General features: G+C 45.5%; 1 protein-coding gene across 4 annotated transcripts in view; it reads right to left on the reverse strand.

The window, feature by feature from the left end:
* ARHGEF10 (Rho guanine nucleotide exchange factor 10) overlaps positions 1-23740 on the reverse strand; it is a 291292-nt gene that overhangs the window by 85638 nt on the left and 181914 nt on the right. For all 4 annotated transcript variants that reach the window (XM_073589190.1, XM_073589191.1, XM_073589188.1 and 1 more), the window contains exon 19: positions 13930-14045. In XM_073589190.1, coding sequence (XP_073445291.1) covers positions 13930-14045 — 116 coding nt within the window. The remainder of the gene's footprint in view (positions 1-13929; positions 14046-23740) is intronic.

Here is a 23740-nt window from a genome sequence, read left to right on the forward strand (position 1 = left end):
CAGATGCATGTGTAGCCAAATGCCGCGATCTTCAGACCCCTCTCTGTCATAGTATTCTCTCGACAGAGCCTTAAGGCCGGCTTTACACGTCAGGTTTTTTTTCTCTCACACGTGAAAAATAGATTGTATGTCTTTTTCCAGTGTGCTGCATCCGTTTTTGATATTCATATCAGTTTTTACAATCCTCATTGCATCTATTTTTCTTGAACAAAGAAAACAATTTCTTAGCTTCTTCTACCTATTAAGGCTCACTCACATGTCCGATTTTTTGCACGCATGAAAAAAAATGGACCGATTATTTTGATCAGAGTGTGTGGTCTGAGTGACATCCGCTTTTCTTGTATGTGGAGAAAAAAATCAGTTTCTTACCGATAACGGTATTTCTCTGATCCCATGATGGCACCATGGAGAGAGAGGGATCCGCCCTCAGGGACAGGAAACCTACAGATGGAAAAGGCGGTACCTCTCTCCCACATCAGTTGGTTTACAGAGCATTACACAGAACTTCCAGCTGCAACTCAAATGGTTATAAAAATCCAAAATTACTCAAACTAAGCTTAATAAAGGCACCGCGTGGCTAAGTACTAAGGCTAATTAACTCACTCTAATGTGCACACCTGTGTGTGAAAGAGAGGGGCTGTACGGGTGCAGTCATGGGATCAGAGAAATAGCGTTATCGGTAAGTAACTACGATTTTCTCTTTCCCCCATGACGGCACCACGGAGAGAATTACAAAGATTGTACATCTAGGGAGGGACCACCGCCTCCAGAACCCTTTTCCCAAAGGTGAGATCTGAAGAGGAGGTCAAGTCTAGACGGTAAAGTTTGAAAAATGTAGAGGAGGAAGACCAAGTGGCAGCTCTACATATCTGGTCTACTGAAGCGCCGGCTTTCTCCGCCCAGAATGACGCCACTGCCCTGGTTGAATGGGCCCTTACGTCCTCCGGGATGGCCGCCCCACAAGAGGAGTAGGATAGGGTGATGGCCTCTCTTATCCATCTCGACAGTGTGGCCTTCGATGCTTTCTGACCCTTCCGTGGACCCTGAAAACAGACAAACAGAGCCCTATCCTTCCTAAACTCCCTTGTGGTTAACAAATATTGGACCAGGTACCTTTTTACATCTAAGGTGTGCAGTACATCTTCTGTTTTGTTCTTGGGATTGGGACAGAAGGAGGGTAAGATGATCTCCTGGGTCATATGAAACTGTGATGGAACCTTGGGGAGATAGGGTAATTCTCAAAACCGACCCGGCCTATCATCCAGTACTTGAGTGAAGGGTGAGTGGGCAGATAAAGCTTGCATATCACTAATGCGACAGGCATAAGTTAAGGCTACGAGGAGGGAGGTCTTAAGGGATAATATTTTTAGGGGAGCTTCCTCTAGGGGTTCGAAGGGAGAGTTGGTCAGTGCGTTTAACACTAGGTTTAGATCCTGCAGGGGTGGGATCGGCCTGGATCTACTTGAGGCTCTCATGAATCTCCTAACCCACTGATTTCTGGCTAAGTCATGGTTATACAAAGCTCCTAAGGCCGACACCAGTACTTTCAAGGTGCTGGTAGCTAACCCCTTTTCCAGCCCCCTCTGTAGGAATTCCAGAATTTTGTTTATTGGGATTTCTCCCGTTGGGCCTGAACCTGATACTGACATGAATTTTTTCCATACTTTCCCGTATGCCTTAGGGGTTACTGGCTTTCTACTTTGTAGTAGCGTGGTTACCAAGTTTGACGAGAAGCCCCTATTGCTTAGGAGTTCCCTCTCAAAAGCCAAGCTGTCATGTGTAAGTTTTTTATATGGGGGTAACACACTGGTCCCTGGGATAGAAGCTCTGGAGTTTCTGGTAGAACCCAGGGGTCTGTAATGGACATTCTTCTCAGTCAGGGGAACCATATTCTGCAGGGCCAGAAGGGCGTTATTACCACTACCGTCACTGTTTCCCCCCGTATTTTCCTCAGTACTAAGGGGATGAGAGATATTGGTGGGAAAGCGTAAGCCAGATAATCCCAGGGTATCGTGAAGGCTACTGGGCCCCCCGGGGATCGATCGAGCAGAAGGTTTCTAATTTCCGGTTTTGACTATTCGCAAATAAGTCTTTCTGGCCGGCCCCAGAGTTTCACAATCTGGTCGAAGACTAACTGACTTAGTTCCCACTCCCCCTGTTTTAGACTTGTTCGGCTTAGGAAGTCCGCTGTTCGGTTTTCTGAACCTTTTATGTGGAGGGCTGTCAGGGATTCTAGATTGTGTTCTGCTAGGTGAAAGATGGATTTTGTTACCTCCATCAGCGCTCGAGATCTGGTGCCCCCCCCCCTGGTGGTTTAGATATGCTACCACTACCTGGTTGACTGAGAAGACCCTTTTGTGTTGTGAGCGAAGTGAATCCAAAAAATGAACGAGAGCTAGCTTTACTGCCAGCAACTCCTTTATGTTTGAGGAAGCTGACTCTCTTTCCTGAGTCCAGGGCCCTTGCACCACCTGGCTGCTTAGATGTGCACCCCACCCCCAGGGACTTGCGTCCGTAGTTAGGATCTTTGTCGCTGGTAACGCCCAAGGAACCCCCTTGGTTAGATTGGCTGGATCAGTCCACCATGTTAAAGGAGTGTATTGTGTTTGGTGAGATGTCTAATTGCCTGTCTAAATTCCCAAGTAGGGAAACGTCTGCGTCTAATATTTCCCACTGTAAGTCTCGAGTGTGGCTTTGTGCCCACTGTACTGCTGGCATGCAGGCTGTCATTGACCCCAATAGAGACATTGCTTTTCTCATGGTAGTGACTGGGGAAGCTATCATTGGTGACACCATTAGTGTCATCTTTTGAATCTTCGTCTGCGGAAGATAACATTTCTGTTCGGTTGAGTCCAGTATTATCCCAAAGTACTCCTGTACCTGACTTGGTACAAGTCTGGATTTGGGCAAATTCAGCATCCATCCTAGACTCAGATCTCATGACCATGTCCAATTGTTGTCTGCAGTGGTGAAAGGTGATGCCTACTACTAAGAGATCGTCCAGGTATGGGACTATCAGGATGTTTTGCTCTCTTATGTGGGCCATTACTTCTGACATTCTCTTTGTAAATACTCTTGGAGCAATAGCTAGCCCGAAGGGGAGAGCTCTGAACTGATGTTTTATCTCCCCCTGGATCGTCACCGACACCCTGAGGTATTTCCTGTGGTCTCTGTGAATAGGCACATGGTAATATACGTCTCTCAAGTCTAATACGGCCATGAAGCACGATGGGGGAAGCATTTTTACACAAGATTTTATTGTCTCCATTTTGAAATGCTGAACTTCCAGGAACTTTTTCAGTCTTTTTAGATATATGATCGCCCTGTACGTTCCATCTGGCTTTCTGCGAAGGAAGAGAGGGGAGTAGAAGCCTTTGCCTCTGTCCTGGTAGGGGACTTCTTGTAATAAGTCATTCTCCCTTAGATTCGCGATTTCTTGTTGCAGAGCCAGCTGCTTGTGTGATGTGATGGGGTGTTATCACAAAAGAATTGTTTGGGAGGGTGTTGAATTTTAGCCTCAGACCTTCCTTTATTATGCTCAGTATCCACGAACTCGCAGATATTTTTTCCCTGGCCTGGAGGAAGAAGGACAATCATCCCCTGACTCGGGGAGCACCTCCATTGTGGCTTTTTGCTGTCGGGGGGGTTTGTTAAACATAAAGCCTTTGTTTTTATTTCTTTTATCCTCCCGTCCTTCTTTGTTCCCTTTTGGGGTTCTTCGTCTCATAAATGTTCTGTTCCGAAAAGGCCGTTTGTATGACTGACTAGGGAACCCGGGAAAGGATTTTTTCTTGTCCCCTGCCTTGCCCAAGATGTCATGTAGCGGGGGGCATGGCCTGGAAGCTCATGGTGCAGGCTGCATAGTCAGGGAGCTCCTGCAGACACGAGCTACCACTCGGCTTCAAGCGGCTCAAACAGGCTGATTTTGTCACCTTTGTCTACTAGAGGACCCAGGGAGCACATAGCATGCCGCAAGGACCCCCGAAACTGCGCAGTAACCCGGCAAAGCTTACAGATTTCTACAGCAGGGAAGGGCTGCAGCAATCCAAGATGGCTCCGGCATCTCACTCAGGCTCTGCATCCTCCCATCCCTCCTCTAGGGACATCAGAGAGACAGTGGCGATGGAAACAGAAGATATTCCTCTTACCCAGGCCACAATGCAGCGCCTCTTGTCCTCCCTCAGGAAGGCTCTCCATGACGATATGAAAGGTATGATTGGGGAGCTTAGGCAAGACATTGTTTCCCTGGGTGACCGCACAGACCATATTGAGCAGAAAATGGTGGAATATGCGACTGCTCATAATGTCCTGGCTGATGATTACTCTGCCCTAGAGGAACGTTTTTCGACCCAGCAACTTAAACTATGGGATTTGGAGGACAGATCCCGCAGATGTAACATAAGACTTCGTGGTATTCCTGAGACTGTTACAGAGGCTGATCTGTCTGATCACTTTACGGCCTTTCTCAAAGAGGTTCTCCCTGATGCTCAATCCAGGCCCCTGGGAATAGAAAGGATTCACCGGGTGCCCAAACCCTCCCACATTAATCAATCTCTTCCCAGGGATGTGCTTGCCTGTCTCCACTCTTTTAGGGTAAAGGAAGATTTCATGCATGCAATGAGAGATCAGAGAACCCTTCCGGAGCCCTTTTCAAAAATTGCTGTTTTTCCGGATCTCTCGGCAGGGACCTTAGCCAGAAGAAGAGAGTTTGCGCCCCTGTGTAAGGTGTTAAGAGAAAATAGCATTCCTTATAACTGGGGTTTTCCGGTGAAGATCCGATTTGTGCATATGGAGACAAGATACGTTTTTCACTCACCTAAAAAGCTGGAACAAGCGCTTCGTGATTGGAACCTACTGGTCTCCCCAAAGAGGGGTAGTCCACAACCTGGTCGAGTACAGCCTTCGAGAAGAGTAAGAGCGGACTGGGAGACGGCAGGTTGACCTTCCTAAAACTACTCTAGGTGGCACACAGCCTTAAATTCTTCTTGTGGCCTCTGTCTGCAGATAGCTTTTCTTTCCCTGATGCAGCGTGGGAGAATGGTGTATTCAAAGGGACCTGGTTTTCCCTTTTTTCCCTCTCCTGATGCTGTTTATCTGCCCCATTGCAGTATTCATACTGCCTGTTACGTTTACATAGATGTTCTTTTTATTGTCTGTTTACTTGTTTCCCTCATTTTGATGTGTATCCCTTTTTGTCGTCCCTGGGTGTGTCTGGTGAGACGTGTTCTCCACAGTTTCGAAACCTTTTTTACACATGACAGTGAAACTTGTTTCTTTAAATGTTAGGGGGCTTAACTCGCCGTTTAAACGCTCTATGTTGTGGGAGGAGGCTCGCCGAAATAAAGCAGACGTATTGTGTATACAGGAGTCCCATATGCTTGAAGGGGACAACCACCGGGTCCGTAGTCTCATGTATCCCACGGCCTTCTTTGCCAATAATACTTCAAAAAAAGCTGGTGTCTGTATCTTTGTTAAAAAGGATACTCCTTTTCAACTCCTCAATGAGATTGCGGACCCGGGAGGGAGATTTATTATTCTGAATTGTGTTATAGATGGTTCAGCATATTCTATTGTTAATGTGTATGCCCCTAACCTCTCCCCTGTGAAATTTATGAGAGAATTGTTAAAAGTTGTGGAGGTGGAGGCTAGAGGCGGAGTTATTATATGTGGTGACTTTAATGTTGTCCCTTCAAGGGCTTTAGACTGTTCACCTCGCTCAAAAGTGGGTCGAGGTGAACTGAGCTCTCTCTGTTTGGAAAAACATTTACATGATGTCTGGAGATACTTACATGCTACAGAGAGGGATTTTTCTTTCTTTTCCCATAGACACAGCTCCTACTCCAGAATTGACTACTTCTTAGTTGACAGCGGAACTCTCCCGGCATGTGTTTCGGCGGAGGTGGGAACAATCTCCTGGTCAGACCATGCTCCTGTCAGTTTGGAAATATCTGTGGGGTTTCGGCCATGGACTCCCTGTCAATGGAAACTAAATCCTGCTCTTTTAACTAGGCAGGAGGTGGGGACGGATGTGGAGGCGCAGCTGGCGGAATACTTCTCCATCAATGATAATCAGTCAGTTTCTGATGAAACTATATGGGAAGCCCACAAGGCTTTTGTTAGAGGCCTTTTTATACAAAGAGCATCCCAACTTAAAAGAGAGCGCGAGCACACTAGAGCGACCTTAGTGGCTGATTTGCAACGGTTGGAACGCATTAACAAGCTTAACCCGTCCCCTTTGGTCTCTAAACAACTGGCCTTAACCCGTTCACAACTCAGGTCCTTTCTATTAGATCAGCATGAGAAGTATTTGAGGAAAATGAAAACTTCTTTTTATGCAATGGGGGACAGAGCGGGTTCATTACTTGCTAAACGTATCAAAAAGAGGGAAAGGTTAGCTCATATTGAGGCTTTGCGAGATCATTCCGGAACCCTTATACGTAACCCCATCGCTATAGCTGAGGTATTTGCACAATTTTATTCTAAATTATACAACTTAGAGGGAGATGTGAATACCCCGCTTCCATCACAGACAGATATCCAAACCTATCTAGATTCCATCTCTCTCCCAAAATTGTCGCAGACCCAACTTGAGGCCCTTAACTCTCCTTTCTCTTTATCTGAAATAAAGCAGGTTATAAAAACTACTAAACTTCATTCCGCCCCAGGTCCAGATGGACTTCCTAACGATTATTATAGACATTTTTCTTCTGTTCTTGCCCCATACCTCCTCCGTACTTTCTCCTCGTGGCAAAGGTCTGGGTCGGTCTCTGCTATCTCCCTTCAGGCTACCATTGTCACTATACCCAAGCCAGGTAAATCTACAGAGGACCCGGGAAATTATCGTCCCATCTCATTACTGAACTGTGATGTAAAAATTTTTTCTAAATTATTGGCATCTAGATTGAATGTAATTACCCCGTCCCTGGTTCATCCAGACCAGGTGGGTTTTGTGGCCGGTAGGAGGGCTGGAGATGGCACTAGACGTATGATTGACGTTATTGATGTGGCTGAAAAGATGGGTGTCCCCGGTGTGCTTCTCTCATTGGACGCAGAGAAGGCTTTTGACAGGGTACATTGGGGATACCTTAGCTCTGTCCTTAAAAAGTTCGGTTTTGATGGCCCAATATTGTCGGCTATTCTGTCGTTATACTCTAACCCTAATGCTAGGGTGCTATCTTCAGGTTTTTTGTCCTCCCCCTTCCAGATCACTAACGGAAACCGTCAGGGTTGTCCCCTGTCACCGATTATATTTTCTTTGGCTATAGAACCCCTGGCTGAGTCCATAAGATCTAACAAAAATATTTCAGGTTATCATATAGGTTCACACCACCATTTGATTGGCTTATATGCAGATGACATTATTATCACTTGTACTGACTTGCATAAATCTTTACCGGCTGTTATGACTTCTCTGTCCTTATTCTCAGCAATTTCCTTTTATAAACTTAATGCGACTAAGTCTCTTATTTTTCCTATAGCAGTCCCTTCGCCGCTTCAAGAGAGACTGAAAACAGAACTCCCCTTTACATGGCGGGATGACGGAATTCCATACTTAGGTATAACCCTTACCCGCTCAAAATATATCGCCTCAACTAACATGGGAAACTTGGTCTCAGCTCTAAATTCCGAAATCTCTAGACACCCTTTACATGGTTTTTTGTGGATAGCCCGAGTCCAAGCCTTTAAAATGTTTCTTCTCCCTAAAATTCTTTATTATTTTAGTTCCCTCCCTATTGTAATTCCTTCCAAATTCCTCACTAAACTCCAAAATATTACTAACCGATATATCTGGGCTAATAAAAAACCTAGAGTAGCGGGTAAAATTATGTATCTTCCATATACAGAAGGTGGCATGGGAGTTCCCTACATAGCCGGGTATTATAAGGCTGCTGTTTTAGAAGCGTTGAAAAAGTGGTGGTCAACCCCGCTTGAGAATTTGGGCTGGATACAGATAGAATCGAGCTTTGTCGAAGGGTCCTCATTACGGTGCCTACTAGAGGCAGAATCGCTCCGGCCGACGCCTTATTCCTCTCCGCTAATTACAATGCAGGCCACCCTTGTAGGTTGGAGACGAGTGGTGGGAGATTGGATCTCACTGCCGCCGAGCCTGATAAATATCAAGGCCCTGTCCTTTCACATACCCTATATTGATCTCCTTCCCTGGATGAAGGCTGGTATCCACTCACTGGGAGATATGTTGTGGGAGGGTACCTTCTCGTCCTTTTCCAAATTATGCTCGAACTTCTCTGGTATAGAGAAAACGGTTTTCCAACACTTCCAAGTGAAACATTTATTATCATCAATACACTGCCTCTCCTTCCCCTTATTACCTGTATGCCCCTCTTTTTTTCAAAAATTTCTCCTATCCAACCCTCACCAGTACAAGGGCTTATCTGCTATATATAAAGCTTGTAATAACCTTTTATTTCCTATAAGACCAACTTATATGTCGCGTTGGGAGGAGGATTTATCTTTTCACGCCTCGGATGAAGAGTGGAGAGCGGGAATAAAAGCAATACAGCGGGCATCTAAATGTATCAACCACCTTGAGACACTAAAAAAGATTCATCTTAGATGGTACTATCCCCCGATTACTTTATCTAAATTTGGAAAGAATTTCTCCCCTTTGTGCTGGAGACAGTGTGGAGGAAGAGGTACTTTGGCTCACATGTGGTGGAAATGTCCTAGTTTGACTCCCTTTTGGTAAGTTGTCTCAAACTTACTTAAATCTGTGACGGGTATTGATTTCCCTCTATCTCCTCAACTGGCAGTTCTAAACATTGGGATCGAAACACTTCCCCTAGAATTCATACCCTTGGTCTCGAATATATTGATGGCTGCTAGGATTAGCCTTGCTGCTAAATGGAAGGCCCCGCTCCCGCCTACCCTCGCGGAGTTGGTGGTCAGACTTAACTCAACATTTCATCATGAGTACTTTCTTTCACTAGATGCAGGGGTCAGAGACAGGGTAATGAAGAACTGGGCGGGTTGGGTTTCCCACCCCTTGGCATCTCCCATAAAGTTTAGTACTTAGTCTATACATCGGATCGGATTAGGATTTCTTGAGTCTTACCGGATCCCCCCCCGCCCTCCCTTCCTTTTCCTATGGTCTCATTGTCTGATATTGTTATTGTTGTTTGCATTTTTGTCTGTCTATATTATGATCTTTGGTTTTCCTTTCTGTAAGATCATTTCTGTCTTTGAAAATTTCAATAAAAATTTATTGGATAATAAAAAAAAAAAAAAAAAAGATGTCATGTAGCGTTGGCCCAAATAAAAATTTCCCTTCACATGGGATTGCGCACAATTTGGTTTTAGTCTGCAAGTCTCCCGGCCAGCATTTCAGCCATAAGGTGCGTCTCGTGGCATTTGAGAAGGAGGCTGCTCTAGCTGCCAACCTAGTGAAGTCTACTGACGCATCCGCCAGGAAAGGTGCTGTCCCCTTCATTACAGACACTGATCTTTGCATTGTTTCTCTTGGGACTTTTTCCTTTATTTGGAAATCTAAGTGATCCAGCCAGACCATTAGGGCACGTGCCATGCACGTGGCTGCTATGGCTGCCTTTAGACCACCTCCTGCCCCCTCCCAAGCATTTTTTTAAAAAAAGTTTCTGCTTTTTTTATCTATTGGGTCCTTCAGGGTGCCCATGTCTTCAAAGGGCAGGGCAAATTTTTTAGAAGCTTTTGCCACAGCTACGTCTAATTTAGGTGCTTTACTCCATAGGGAGCAGGCCGGGTCGTCAAAGGGGTATTTTCTCTTGGGTGTTAGGAGGACTTTATTGTCTGGCTTTTTCCATTCTCATTTAATTAGGGAGTGGATTTTCTCGTTGACTGGAAAAGCCCTCCGCTTTTTTGTTCTAGCTCACTGAACATTAAATCTTGGGCTGTTTTCTTAGGGCATTCATCTACCAGCCCCATAGCTGTCCTCACGGCTTTTACCAGGGCGTCTGTTTCTTCAACAGGGAAGCAGCTGCGACCCCCTTCTGAGGATGATGAAGAGGACTTGGAGGATGATGAATTACTTGAGTCAGATAGTTCACTTCCTGACTCACTAACACTGGACTCTGGAGACCTATGAATGGATCTCGGGTGTAGGGATTATTTCCACTTCTGGCTGTGCCGCCATGGTGGCGCTTTGGCTGCGCCGCGATCCTGCATGACCGCTGCTGCTGCTCTGCTGGGAAGGGACGCGCTGGAGCTGTGAATGCTGGCGCTGCTCTTGTGTTTGCCGCTGCCCCTGCTTCGGGAACCGCTGCCGCGACTCCTTCTCTTTCTGTGGCTTTTCACTCTTGGTGATCGCACCTCTCCCCCTTTAGTGGGGTTTTAATTATGGCCCCTTTTCTTTTTTTTTTGCCCTGCAGCGCGGTGCCGCTTCCCCTTCCCAGTGGTGCTCTGTGTCCTCACCGGAAGTGGCCGCCCGCGCATGCGCACTGTGAATTTCCCAGCAGTGCACTGCGCCTCCCTTTGTTAAGGGAGCTGTGCTGGCGCGCGCCCAATGCCGGCGTCCTGCTGCAGAGGGACCTGTATATCGCGGCTCCCGGTGGTGGCCGCCGCCACCCTCCACTGGCCGCTCCGAGACCCAGCGTCTATAGAAGCCCTGTATACAGCGGCTCCCGGTGGCCGCTGCCACCCTCCACTGGCTGCTCCGAGGCCCAGCGCTCGGCGGGAGGCTCTCCATTAGTGACCGCCGCCACTATTCTTGGAGGAGGCCGCACCCCCTTTTTTTTTTTTTTGGGGGGGGGGGATCAGCAGACTTCTTCCATCTTCACTGCCTCTCCCCACTCACCCTCAAGGCCCGCCAACTCCGGTGGTGGCGCTTCGGGGGAAGCAAGCACATGGCCCCGACCCAGCCGAGGCAGGGAACCCCACTGCCTGTTGCCGCACTGGTTCGATCCCCGGCTTCCCAGGTATGTGCCGTAGGTCAAAAAGCATCGAAGGCCACACTGTCGAGATGGATAAGAGAGGCCATCACCCTATCCTACTCCTCTTGTGGGGCGGCCAACCCGGAGGACTTAAGGGCCCATTCAACCAGGGCAGTGGCGTCATTCTGGGCGGAGAAAGCCGGCGCTTCAGTAGACCAGATATGTAGAGCTGCCACTTGGTCTTCCTCTTCTACATTTTTCAAACTTTACCGTCTAGACTTGACCTCCTCTTCAGATCTCACCTTTGGGAAAAGGGTTCTGGAGGCGGTGGTCCCTCCCTAGATGTACAATCTTTGTAATTCACTCCGTGGTGCCGTCGTGGGGGAAAGAGAAAATCGTAGTTACTTACCGATAACGGTATTTCTCTGATCCCATGACTGCACCCGTACAGCCCCTCTCTTTCACACACAGGTGTGCACATTAGAGTGAGTTAATTAGCCTTAGTACTTAGCCACGCGGTGCCTTTATTAAGCTTAGTTTGAGTAATTTTGGATTTTTATAACCATTTGAGTTGCAGCTGGAAGTTCTGTGTAATGCTCTGTAAACCAACTGATGTGGGAGAGAGGTACCGCCTTTTTCATCTGTAGGCTTCCTGTCCCTGAGGGCGGATCCCTCTCTCTCCGTGGTGCCGTCATGGGGGAAAGAGAAAAATAAAAAAAAGTTTATCCACCTTAACCATTCGGACAGTCCATGAAAATAGGATGTAATCTGAGTGCAGTTTGATTTTTTCATGGACCTAGTGACTTGCATTGATTACTTTGCTCAGACCCTTGGATTAAAATCGGACATGTCTCCACAAAAAATCACGGATATGTGAATGGCCTCAGACTATAACAGGTACAAGTGCTATATGTAGAAAATATGGATAGTACGCATATGTGAAAACTGGACATCTGAATGAGTCCTTAAAGAAAATATTTCACCAGGAAAGCAGCATAATATAGAAGCAGTGTCCCCGATTCCAGGGATGTATCACTGGGATACTTTCTGTAATATTCGTACAGTCAGTTATCAGCAGGAGATAATTACTAGAGGACTAGTAATCCTGCAGTCATCTAGATCTCCAAACTCATGAACTCTGTATAATCCTTTTCCCACTGTTGATTGGCAGCTTTCTACCTATGCACAGTGTACACAGAAAAGTGCTAATCAGTTATGTAGGCATGGTTATACAAAGTCCATCATTCAATGAGAACTGGTAGCTCTACAGCAGCGATTTTATCAAAACTATAGCAAGCAGCCCAGTAAGTGACATCACTGACATCAGGGTCTCTGTCCTGAAATCATGATGTTCTCAGATGGTGTAGCAAAATGCTCGTGACTGTAAAATATGTTACTTGTGCAATCTGTTCTTTTTTTTATCTAGTGCAATTGACTAGCATTGGCAGGACACAGCGGATACCTGGATCAAAGTAAAACATCTCCATTTTGCTTTTTTTGTAGACAATAGGTCCATAAAAAAGTAACATGTGAAAAAGTACATTGATTGTAATAGGTCTGTATCCGTAAAAATAATTGACAGCACAAGTGCAAAAAACCTGATGTGTGAGCCCTGAATCATTTGACTCCAATAAGGAAAGGAACACGTAGAGAAAACAGCTGTGAAGAGACAGTCTTTACAATAAAATGGCACTTTAATTTTGAAATATTTTGTAGAATTTATGCAATATCTACACTACATGGACTTAAACCTCATAATCAGCGAATTCACGTTTTTCATTATGTCCAATTGACAAAGGTATATTAAATCCAGCACCAAGCCGTGCAGTCTGCCGTTACAAACATATGTGATAAAACGGGCCGTCCTAAAGCGTTGTCTGAATTCAAGCATCATTGTACAAGGTCACTTCACAAAATTTCTACCCTCCTAAATATTCCACAATCAACTGTTGTGGTATTAAAAAATCAAAAAGTTTGTGAACAACAAGCAATCCAGCCCAACGTGGCAGGTCATAGAGAGTTACAGAGCAGGGCCATTGAGTACTGAGGCTCAGAGATGAAAGACTGTGTCCCTGGAGCTTCACAGCATGGGTTTCACTGGCTGATCAGGTTCTTGCAAGTCTTACTAGAACAATGACAGGCAACAGATGGAGTGGTGCAAAGCACACCACAACGGGAACTCTGGTGTAGTGGAAATGTGTTCTGTGGAGTGACAAATCACACTTCTCTATATGGCAGTATGATGGATGAGTCAGAGATGCGCCAGGAGAACGTTGTCTGCCTGACTCCATAGTGCCAAATGTAAAGTTTGGTGGAGTAGAGATAATGCTGTGGGGTTATTTTACAGAATTGGACTAGGCCCAAAGTACCAGTGAAGAGAAACCTAAATACTTCAGCTTACCAAGACATTTTGGACAATTTAATGCTTCAACGTTGTGAGAACAGATTGGGAAGGGCAAGACTAATTCCCAGGGCCCAAGGCACGGTTGGTTGAGTTCGGTATATAGGAACTTGACTCACTCACTGCACAGGGCCCTGTCCATAACCCCAAAAGGGCCTCACATCCAAAAATCAGTGTTTAACCTCACATATGCTTTCCTGCTTGAATGGGCAAAAATTTCTACAGACACATTCAAAAATCTTGTTCAAAGCCTTCCCAGAAGACTGATATCGTAAAAGCTCTTTTACGTGAAATGTGTAGGGTGTCCCAATACGTTTGACCATACGGTGTCTTTCTGTTGCTAAAAGGATTCAAAAATTTGACCTACTGATTTTTTTAATGGAAAGGGTCAGCTTTATATCATGGGATAATTGGATCCATTCGGTTAATAAATACACATTTATTCTACACACCATACAAAAGTTCATTTCAAGAGCCGCCACATTTATTTAGATGAAAATGAATATCTATGACATGCACATAAGCTATGTAATCTTGATCTCAGACCGCAAATCCTTTTTTTAGCCTTATAAAAATAGACCCTTTCCTCACCACCTGCTCATACAGATTATACTTACATACACAATTGAAGTCAGATCAAATTCAGGGAAATTCAAAAGAACTTACCTGATAGTTTCCTCTTAGCTGTGATATTAATTGAGAGATTTGGTTTACAACACCTAAATCGGAAAGTAGATTCTGTAAGTCTTGATAAAGTTGCCCGGGTCCCATGTATAATTTATCTGTAGGGGTACAGAAATAACACTGTAAATTAAATATGTAATATACTGCATTCCGAGGAATTAACGGGAATCCATCACATCACAAAAAGCCTAAGATAAAAGGTTAATCTACAGGTAAATGGCATTCCAATGTTGCCCAGCTGCCTCACTGAAAATGCAGCTACTGGGGGAAATTTAATTTGTTTCCTGCAGGGAGCAAGCTTTCAGTCATGGGGGCATGCACATAGCAATTACAGTCATTGCTCACAGCACTGCTCACTATACTGAATAGATATGCTGGAGAGTCAAATGCTGTCAAAGTGTTGGGGCAAGCTTACAGCTGCCGCTCATAGTATAGTGAGCAGTGTTGTGAGCTTTCACTGTAATTGAGCCATTCATGCTGCAATGACTGAAAGCTGGCAGGCTCCTGGAGGAAATAAGTTCATGTTCTCCCAGTAGAGGCACTTTAAGGTAGCAAGGAAGCATTATGATACTATTTATCACCAGATTAACCCTATAAATAAGGTAAATAATATTTTTCAAGGCGACATATTCCATTTAGACTGGTTAAGGAAAATATAAGTGTACAAAATGGACACATCATTATGTATAAAGATCCCATTACAACTAATAAAATACTGATTTTCAAAGCTGCTATGTAAAACAAAATCTGGAAATTGGCAACATTTGCATATATACGTTTTATTCACACTGGGGGGGGGGGGGGGTCATGATTTTAGTTTATAAAGGAGCTATGAGATCTAGGTCTGATCCATTTCTGAACAATTATATTTTTCACCATGAATCACATATTATATCATCCATTTCATCCCAACTCGATTGTATCCATCTACTGTACTTTAAACCCTGGTTTATGGACACCTGATTTATGTGACCTCCAGTCTCACCACCAGTCCAGTAAATTATCATTTACAGACAGGTGGTCTGCTTTTGATATGAAAACACCTATGAAATCTCTCAGATACACACCACAGCCAGGCTTTACTTTCTTTGTCTATGTGTGTCTTCATGCAGCTAAAAATTACATCACATAAAAAGTGCAGAGATGCAGTGAGGTCTCCATACAATGAGAATAGTAACCAGAACAGAAAACATAACTTATGGCTTGTAACGGGACCCATTGCCTATATAGGGGGACCCAGTAGGGAGCAAGAGGAGGACATTGTATACTGAAAACAAGGAGTAAATATCCAAAAGGTATGGTACATAAAAAAAAAAAAAATACTAATTTATTGAACTCACAGAAAAACATATACGTACAGTACATATGAACAACAAGTAAATGAGTTCCAGAGTTGAATTAGAGCAAAGATCAGGTAGATAATGGCATGTACATCACTAGCTACATCTTAGCGAATGTCTCAATAGAAAAGTGCATTTATTCCACGTTTTCAGTATACAACCAGTCTCCATAGAGTGTATTAAATTCCACTGGCTCACAAAGTTATTTGTGTTCTATGTGCAGAATCTATTCAGGCCTACCTCTTTCGACAAGCCTACAATCTGCAGTAACCACTGATTCACCAAACCGCTGCACTACCTGCTCTGTCCTCACCTACTGTATTCTCACCCATCCCTTGTAGATTGTGAGCCCTCGTTAGCAGGGTCTTCTCTCCTCCTCCTGTACCAGTCGGTGACTTGTAATGTTTAAGATTATTGTACTCTGGTTACCATCCGCACATTTTCCGCTTACTTTGCGTATGGTGGGCATAGCCACATGCAGAAAGCGGAACAATGCATTCCTATGTGTGCGTAATTCCCGCAATTCCGCAAAAAGAATGAGCATGCTGCATATTTTTCCACGATGCGATTTTACCGCGGAAAAATACTCAGCATTAGCACAGCATGTGCGGAATGCCATTGAATTCAATGGGTTGCTTATTTTATGCGTTTTTGCGGCGAAAAAACTCAGCAAAAAGGCATAAAATCCACGGGAATTCCGGACGTGTGCACATAGCCTAAGGCCTCTTTCACACGTCCTGATACTTCTGGTACCGGAAAAAAGAGTACCGGCCACACCAGAACCATACGTACCGGCGCCTGGGAAGCAGAGGTACTCTTAAGGCCCTTTTACATTTAGCGATGCACCAGCGATCCGACCAGCGATACGACCCGGTCAGGATCGCTGGTGCATCGCCAAATGATCGCTAGTGAGCTTTCATACAGAAAGATCTCACAGCAATGCAGCAACGACGCAGCGCACGATACTCACCTTTCACACTCAGCGATCCTGACGTCCTCCCGCCCGCCTCCACGCGTCGCTCGTCTCACACAGCAGGAAGCCCAGCAGTAAGCTGACGACGAGAAATGGAGCCGCCCGATCTCACGCGATCAGTGATGGACAGCGGGGGAGCCGGTCGGAGGTAAGTATCACACATAGCGATATCGCTAGCAATATCGCTATAACGTCACAAAACCAGTGATGTTTTAGCGATATTGCTAGCGATATCGCTATGTGTAAAACCCCCTTTAGAGCTGTTCTCTGGCGCCGGGTGTTGTAGACCACTCTCATCATTCTTCCCTGCTGGCGCTGCAATCAATACTAGCAGGGGACAATGTTGAGGGTTGAATTCAGCTGATAACAGCAAGTGCAGGTGACGGCTGATGAGATAAGACCGCTCAGCCGCTGGCGGCGCTATAAATAAATTAAAAAAACGCCGTGGGTTTCCCTGCAAAGATGCAACCACCCAGGCAGAGAACCACTGATGAATAAGCTGCTGCAATCGCAGCATCAGGGATCAGTCGTGACATCATCGAGGTTACCGCGGGTCATCGAGTCTGCGTTCCCAGCCGAGCTGAAGTGCGGTGAACTCAGCACCGTGAGAAAAAGCCACCAAGTTCACCGCAGTTCAGCATTCTCACTAAGCAGAACTGCAGTGAACTCAGTGACCTTTTCTCATGATGTTGAAGTCACGGCAGTTCAGCCAAGCTGAGAATGCAGCTTCAATGACCCGTGGTAACGTCGATGATGTCACCGTTAGCCATTGATGCTGAGATCGCAGCAGTTCATTCATCAGTGAATCTCAGCCTGGACGGTTAAATCTTGGCACTGTCCAGGTTGAAAACTTTATCCCCAGACATTGATTATGGCGTAGGACAGAACGTCGCACTGTTGAGGGATACTGTTGCTTTTTTTTTTGTTTTATTACAGGAGATGAGGGCTTCAATGGAATGAGCGTTAGGCATGTATAACGGTTTGTTATTTTTAAATAAAAATTGAAAAGTGTTTTGCTTTTATTTCAAATAAAATACTTTAAAATTGCTGTGTTCATTTACCATATAACTATAGGATTAGTAATTAAAACATTACTAACCCGTGGGCTTGATTTCACCAGATAATAAAAAGGTGATATATATCCCACAAATATGAACCCCACTTGCCAGCACCACAGAGCAAGTAGGAAGACAGGGCAAAGTGCCAGAATTGGCAAATCTAACAGATGTACCTTTTCTGGGTGGCTGTGGGCTATTTTTAGGCTGGGAGGAGGGGCAATATCCATGGCCCCTTACTAGCCTGAGAATACCAGCTACCAGCTGTCAGCTTTACCTCAGCTGGTTGTCAAAAATGAAGGGGAACCCATGCCATTTTTTAAATTATTTAATAATAAAAAAAAAAAAACAGCATGGGGAGCCTTCTATCCTTGATAACCAGCCTTGTTGAAGCTGACAGCTGAGGGTTGCAGCCCGCAGCTGTCAGTTTAGCCTGGCTGGTTATCAAAAATATAGGGGAACTCACGCCATTTTTTTAAGTTTAGTTATTTATTTACAGCGTAGGTGGTGGCTGCTGAATACTCCTATCAGCCAGTGCCTTCTCTCACTGTTATTAGTGGCAGCATGTGTAAGCTGATGCAAGTAATAGTCTCATCAGCCGCCGCCTGCTCTTGCTGTTATCAGTTGAATACAAGTCTCAACATTCTCCCCTCATCATGCTGATCGTTAGCAGAGCATTGGAGAATGATGTAAGCTGTCTTCAGCACACGGCACCGTGGAACAGCGATAACAGTACCACTGTTTCCCAGGCGCTAGGACGTGCCACATGGATGTCATGCACGTGTTATCAGTGTGCACATGTGCAAGACATTTGTGGCTGTGTTAAAAAACAGACATGCCAGTGTAGTTGCCCGGGGACACATAGTCCATGGAAACACGTGTGTAACTGTCTCCGGTACATGAGAAAACTATCACGACATGTACTGGACGCACTAAGGCTGGTTTCACATTAGCGCTTTTTAAGCGCACGCACGGCCGGGGGTAGCTCCGCCCCCGAGCCGGCTCTCTGCCCGGCGTCCCCGCCCCTTGCTTGTAGCGCCGCCTCCTAGCGGACAGCGGCGCCTGCGATCGGCGCACCCTATCTTTAGCATAGGGTGCGCAGATCGTGCGCAGGCCGTGCGCTAGTTGCGCTTTGACCTGCGCTGCGCACTTTTGACGGTGCGCCGTGCGCGCCAAAATCCGAAAAGTTTGATTTTGGCGCGCACGGCGCACCGTCAAAAGTGCGCAGCGCAGGTCAAAGCGCAACTAGCGCACGGCCTGCGCACGATCTGCGCACCCTATGCTAAAGATAGGGTGCGCCGATCGCAGGCGCCGCTGTCCGCTAGGAGGCGGCGCTACAAGCAAGGGGTGGGCACGCCGGGCAGAGAGCCGGCTCGGGGGCGGAGCTACCCCCGGCCGTGCGTGCGCTTAAAAAGCGCTAATGTGAAACTAGCCTAAGGCTGGTTTCACATTTGCGTCTGTTTGCACAGCGTTTCATCCGCAGCAATCCGTATGCGTCATGTTTGCCTACCTTTAACATGGTGTACGCATGGGCATGCGTCTGCATCAGTTCGCATGTATCAGCGTACACGTGTTGTTTTTCTGTGTGCGGCAGGGTCTGGCGAACGCAACATGTTGGATTTTTGGAAACTGCAAAAATCTGTCAAATATGCACATTTATGCGCATGAGTGCGTCAAACGCATTGCTGTCTATGGGAACGCATGCGTACGCAAGGACATGCGGACGCAAATGCGTTCTATACGCATGCGTTTTTTTTAATGAGTTGGTCCAGGAAGTGATTTAACCACCTGCTAATTGAGAGCTCTATAAAAGAAAGTGTGGACACAGCAAGGCCATAACTCTCTGGATGATACCACAACACTGGCTATGTAAGTATAGAACCTTAGAAAATGTCATCCTCTCTCACAGCTGTTTGCACTTTGTACTTAATTTTTTTTCTGTTTACTTTTAGACGTGTCGACTTGCCTGGTGCAGTGGTTTGCTCCTGATGCAGCGGGTTTCTCTAGTTCATCTCCTGGTTCTGCTTTCTGTCATGGAGAGGACAACACTGTCTATGTAAGTATAGAAGGTTTGGAAATGTCCGTCTCTCTGAATGCTTTTTCTGTTCCTTGTAAACTGGCCGAACTCCCTGGTTCAGTGGTTGTCTTCTGGTGCAGCGGTTTTCTACTGGTAGTCTCCTGGTGCTGTGGTTGTCTCCAGTTGCTGCCGTCTGTCCCTGGCCTGTGCTGACTGCTGTGGTGTTGGACTACTGCCTGTAATGTAAGTATTGTTGTCCATTGAATTTTTTTTTGGTCTACATTGTTTTTGGATCTTTACAAATTTAATTTTTATTCTCTTCTTTTCTGTAGTGTTTCACTTGACTGCTGCCTGCTCTTCAAAATGTCCTCAAGTGAAGAACAGACTTCATCCCAGTACTCGACAAAGATTATGTAATCACATTTGCTATACTGATTGTGACTGGCAATACGCCACATGTGTTAAATCATTTAATTTCTTTACAGGTACCTGGTAGTGATGAAGAGCAGGAGCAGTCGAGTGGAGAGGATTGTTTCCAGGGTCGTCAGGCTCATGTGTCTCAGGAGGAAAGTAGGGGTGTAAGTATTCTTTTCATCAGAGTTGTAATCAATTATTTTTTCAGTTTTACTTAAAATGTATTTTTTTCTATTTTATCTATAGGTTTCACAACGGGAAGAAGACACACCGGATATAGACAACAAACTAATCCACCTTGTGCATGAGCGAGTACCGTTGTGGAACACCAGCGACAGTCAGCACTCGGACAATATTCGACGTCTCTGGGAAGAAGCGGCAACATCATTGCTGCCTGGTTGGGACTGTGCCACGCCGTGTGCCAGAACAGATTTTGGTAAGTATTGCAATGTGGTCTGAACCGGCAGTGAACCTGTGAATAGATGTGAATTGTTTTCTAATTTTTTTTTATTTTTTTTCCCTTCACAGTGAAGCGAATCAAAATCAGTTGGCGCTCAATGAAGGACAGCTTCAACAAGGACATGAGAGAGGAGGTTTGGGTTCGAAGTGGTTCTGCTGCAAGGTTCCGGGAATACAAGTACCACCGGGACCTTGCCTTTCTAAGGCCTGCGCTTGCTCAGTGAACGCAAGTATCTAATTTTTTTTATTTTTACTAATGTCTAATGTTTAATTTTTTTCCACATATAGAACCAGGAGCAGCACAACACAACCTTGATTTTTGCAATAATGTTTTTCTCTCTTCCCCACAGAACCTGGTGCAACACCACATAACCCATATCATCCTCTGTTGAAGCGGCCCCTCATCTACGAGACACTGAACAGACGCAGTCCCAGTCATCCACCAGCGAAAGAGCAACCTTGCAGGCTGTGGAACAGGCAGTCGGTCCATCAGGTTTTCCCCTCTCCCAGCGCCCTCTGCCTCTGCATTTGCTGGTTCTTCTCATCAGCAGCAGAGGGCCTGGGAGAGGTCAGGCATGCCCGAGTTTCTGCAATTAAGCTCGGTCTTCCAGGATGGGAATAGGTTGATTGCTGAAGAGTCAACAAACGCCTTGACCGCTTGGAAGCCAACCTTGAGAGACCGGCGCAACATTCTTTTTCTGCAATTGAGCAGAGCGTGTCAGAAAACCTTATGCCTCAACTTCAGCTGAACATCATGCAGGCCTGCCAGGTTGCTTACAGCCGCGCATTACAGCAGCAGCAGTCACAATCCTAAAATCAACAGGCCGGAGGATATTACCAGCAGCCAATCTACTTTCCAGCTCCCACAGCACCGAACTATCCGCCGCCACCACTACCTCCTCCGGTTCACCGAGCGACCACGCTGCCAAGTCCTTCAACACTGCAGCCGGCAACATCCACCATGCTCCAGAGTCCAGCATCCATGCAGTCAGCAGTATCAACGATGCTGCCCAGTCCACCACCCCTGCCCACTACAATCACCCCTGTCCAGTCCAGCATCCCTTTAGCCAGCAGAATCCACAATGCGGCTCAGTCCAGGACCATGTCAGATGACTGCTACAGAGCCCACCACACCCACTCGGCCAAGAAAAGCAAGGTCCAAAAAAAAAAAAATATCTTGGCACCAGAACCAAAACCAGGAGCCAGAAAACTATACCCACTTTGAACCCACCACCTCCACCTACCCTTGTGTCTGGTTCCTTCCAGTTTGTCTATCGATTCCCATGATTCCACTTTGTCATCTATCCCCAATATCTCCACTGCCATCCCTGATCCAATCCTTCAATTTGTTGCCCCTTCCCCTGTAACCCCTTCCTCATCAACTACCACCCAATTCTCACAGCTCCAAACCCTCAAGGTCCTCCCCATCTCACCCTCACGTAAACCCCGAAGAAAAAAACAAATCACCCCAGCCGTAACCTTTTTTTTTCGTAAAAGTATTGAAAATAAAAGTTGTATTTTGTTAGCAGAATATCTTGTGCTATTTTTATCTTTATGCGCCGCCGCTGACACAAACACACTTAATTTTTGAGGGAAGGTAGTTTATTATATTTAACCCAGCAAATATTAGGGGTAAGTTTTTACATTACATGTTCATTTTGACATCACAGGTACATTTAAACATAACAGGTATGTAATATTTGACATTACAGGTAAATTTAAACATTACAGGTACATTTTACTTGGCGGCTTAAATAATTTCTTCTTGCCATGTCACACGTCCATTATCTGAAACAAAGTGAGCAGCAAACTTTTCCCTCATCTGGGCAACTTCCACTGTGGCTCTCAGAGGGTGAAACTGGTAATCATGCAATGTAACAGGTTCCTCAGGTTGTAAGCTTGGTTGCTCTTTTACCATGATGTAGTTGTGCAGAACACCATATGCTTTCACAACCTTATGAATAGTGTCAATTTTTAGATTAATGCATGTGCACAAAAAGCGCCATTTCGATACCAGCAATCCAAATGCACACTCCACGGTTCTTCGTGCCCTTGTCAGTCTGTAGTTGAAACTTATTTTGTGTGATTTAAGTTCCGACTCGAGTATGGTTTAATGAGGTTGGCACACATTTGGAACACCTCATGACCAACAACAAAAGGCATTGGCGGTCCATCAGTGTTGGGAAGAGGTCATGGCGGCAGAAAATTAAAATCATTCCCATACAGACGTTGGCCCATGTCAAAGCTTTTGAACGTCTGCGAGTCATTGCCACATCCAAATGAGCCAATGTCCAAGGCAACAAATATACAATCGGCATCCGCAACAGCCATTAGAACAATGGAAAAATATTTTTTATAATTGACGTACTCTGTTCCACTTTCTGCTGGTTCAATAATCCCAATGTGTTTGCCGTCCACAGCCCCCAGTCAGGAAAATTACAAATTTCCTGGAATTTGGAAGCATTTTCAATCCAGAGTTCACTTGTGGGTTGGGGGCAGGAATTCTTGCCGCAGAATGCCAACTAAAGCACGACAAGGGGTGGATACTCCAACCTGGAAATGGAAATGTAACGATGACAATGTCTCTCCAGTAGCCAGGAACCTGCGGAAAAGAAAATGAAAAACAAAAATCAGTACACTGCTTAGGGTTTGGAATAGGGTTAAGGTTATTTGTGACAGGAGTTTCTTTTTCAACACTACGTACCTCAGAGAGACCAAGAGACGTTCCTCAGCAGGAATTGCTTGACGGAGTTGTGTGTCCTGCCTGGCGATGGATCCTTGGACACGTAGCAGCAACTCATGGAAGCTCTGTTGCGGCATCCTCATGTAGTCAAAAAACTTCTCCGGGTTTTGCTGCAGCTCAGTGTACAAACAGTGGTAAGCTCCATGGCTCTCTCAGAGTTCAAGGATGGGGTGCTACCAACAGCGACGTCTTCTCCGATTTTCTCTTCTTCTTTGTTCTTGACAAGCAAAAGCAAAGGCAGCAGCCGATTTTAGTTGTAAATCCAGATATTCTAGGAAGCTGTCAAGGGCAAGATCCATATTGCAGCTAAATACAGCAGCCAAAGACGAGGATTTCCTCAGTGCAGTGTGTGTGTGTGTGTGTGTGTGTGTGTGTGTGTGTGTGTGTGTGTGTATGTATGTATGTATGTATGTATGTATGTATGTATGTATGTATGTATGTATGTATGTATGTACTCATGGACATCACCAGACGCTGTGTTTCCTCCTTTTTGATGCTCTGCCAGGCCTTCACTGCGGTGGTTTTCAGTTGCTGTTTGTTTGTGGACCTTTCTGTCTGAAGTTTAGTCTTTAACAAGTGAAATGCATGCTCAATTGGGTTGAGATCAGGTGACTGACTTGGCCATTCAAGAATATTCCACTTTTTTGCTTTAATAAACTCCTGGGTTGCTTTGGCTTTATCTTTTGGGTCAATGTCCATCTGTAGTATGAAACGATGACCAATCAGTTTGGCTGCATTTTGCTGGATCTGAGCACACAGTATGGCTCTGAATACCTCAGAATTCATTCGGCT

This window comes from Dendrobates tinctorius, unplaced genomic scaffold (genome assembly GCF_039654945.1).
Source record: "Dendrobates tinctorius isolate UK_male_01 unplaced genomic scaffold, ASM3965494v1 ptg000107l, whole genome shotgun sequence".
In the NCBI taxonomy this organism is placed as follows: domain Eukaryota; kingdom Metazoa; phylum Chordata; class Amphibia; order Anura; family Dendrobatidae; genus Dendrobates; species Dendrobates tinctorius.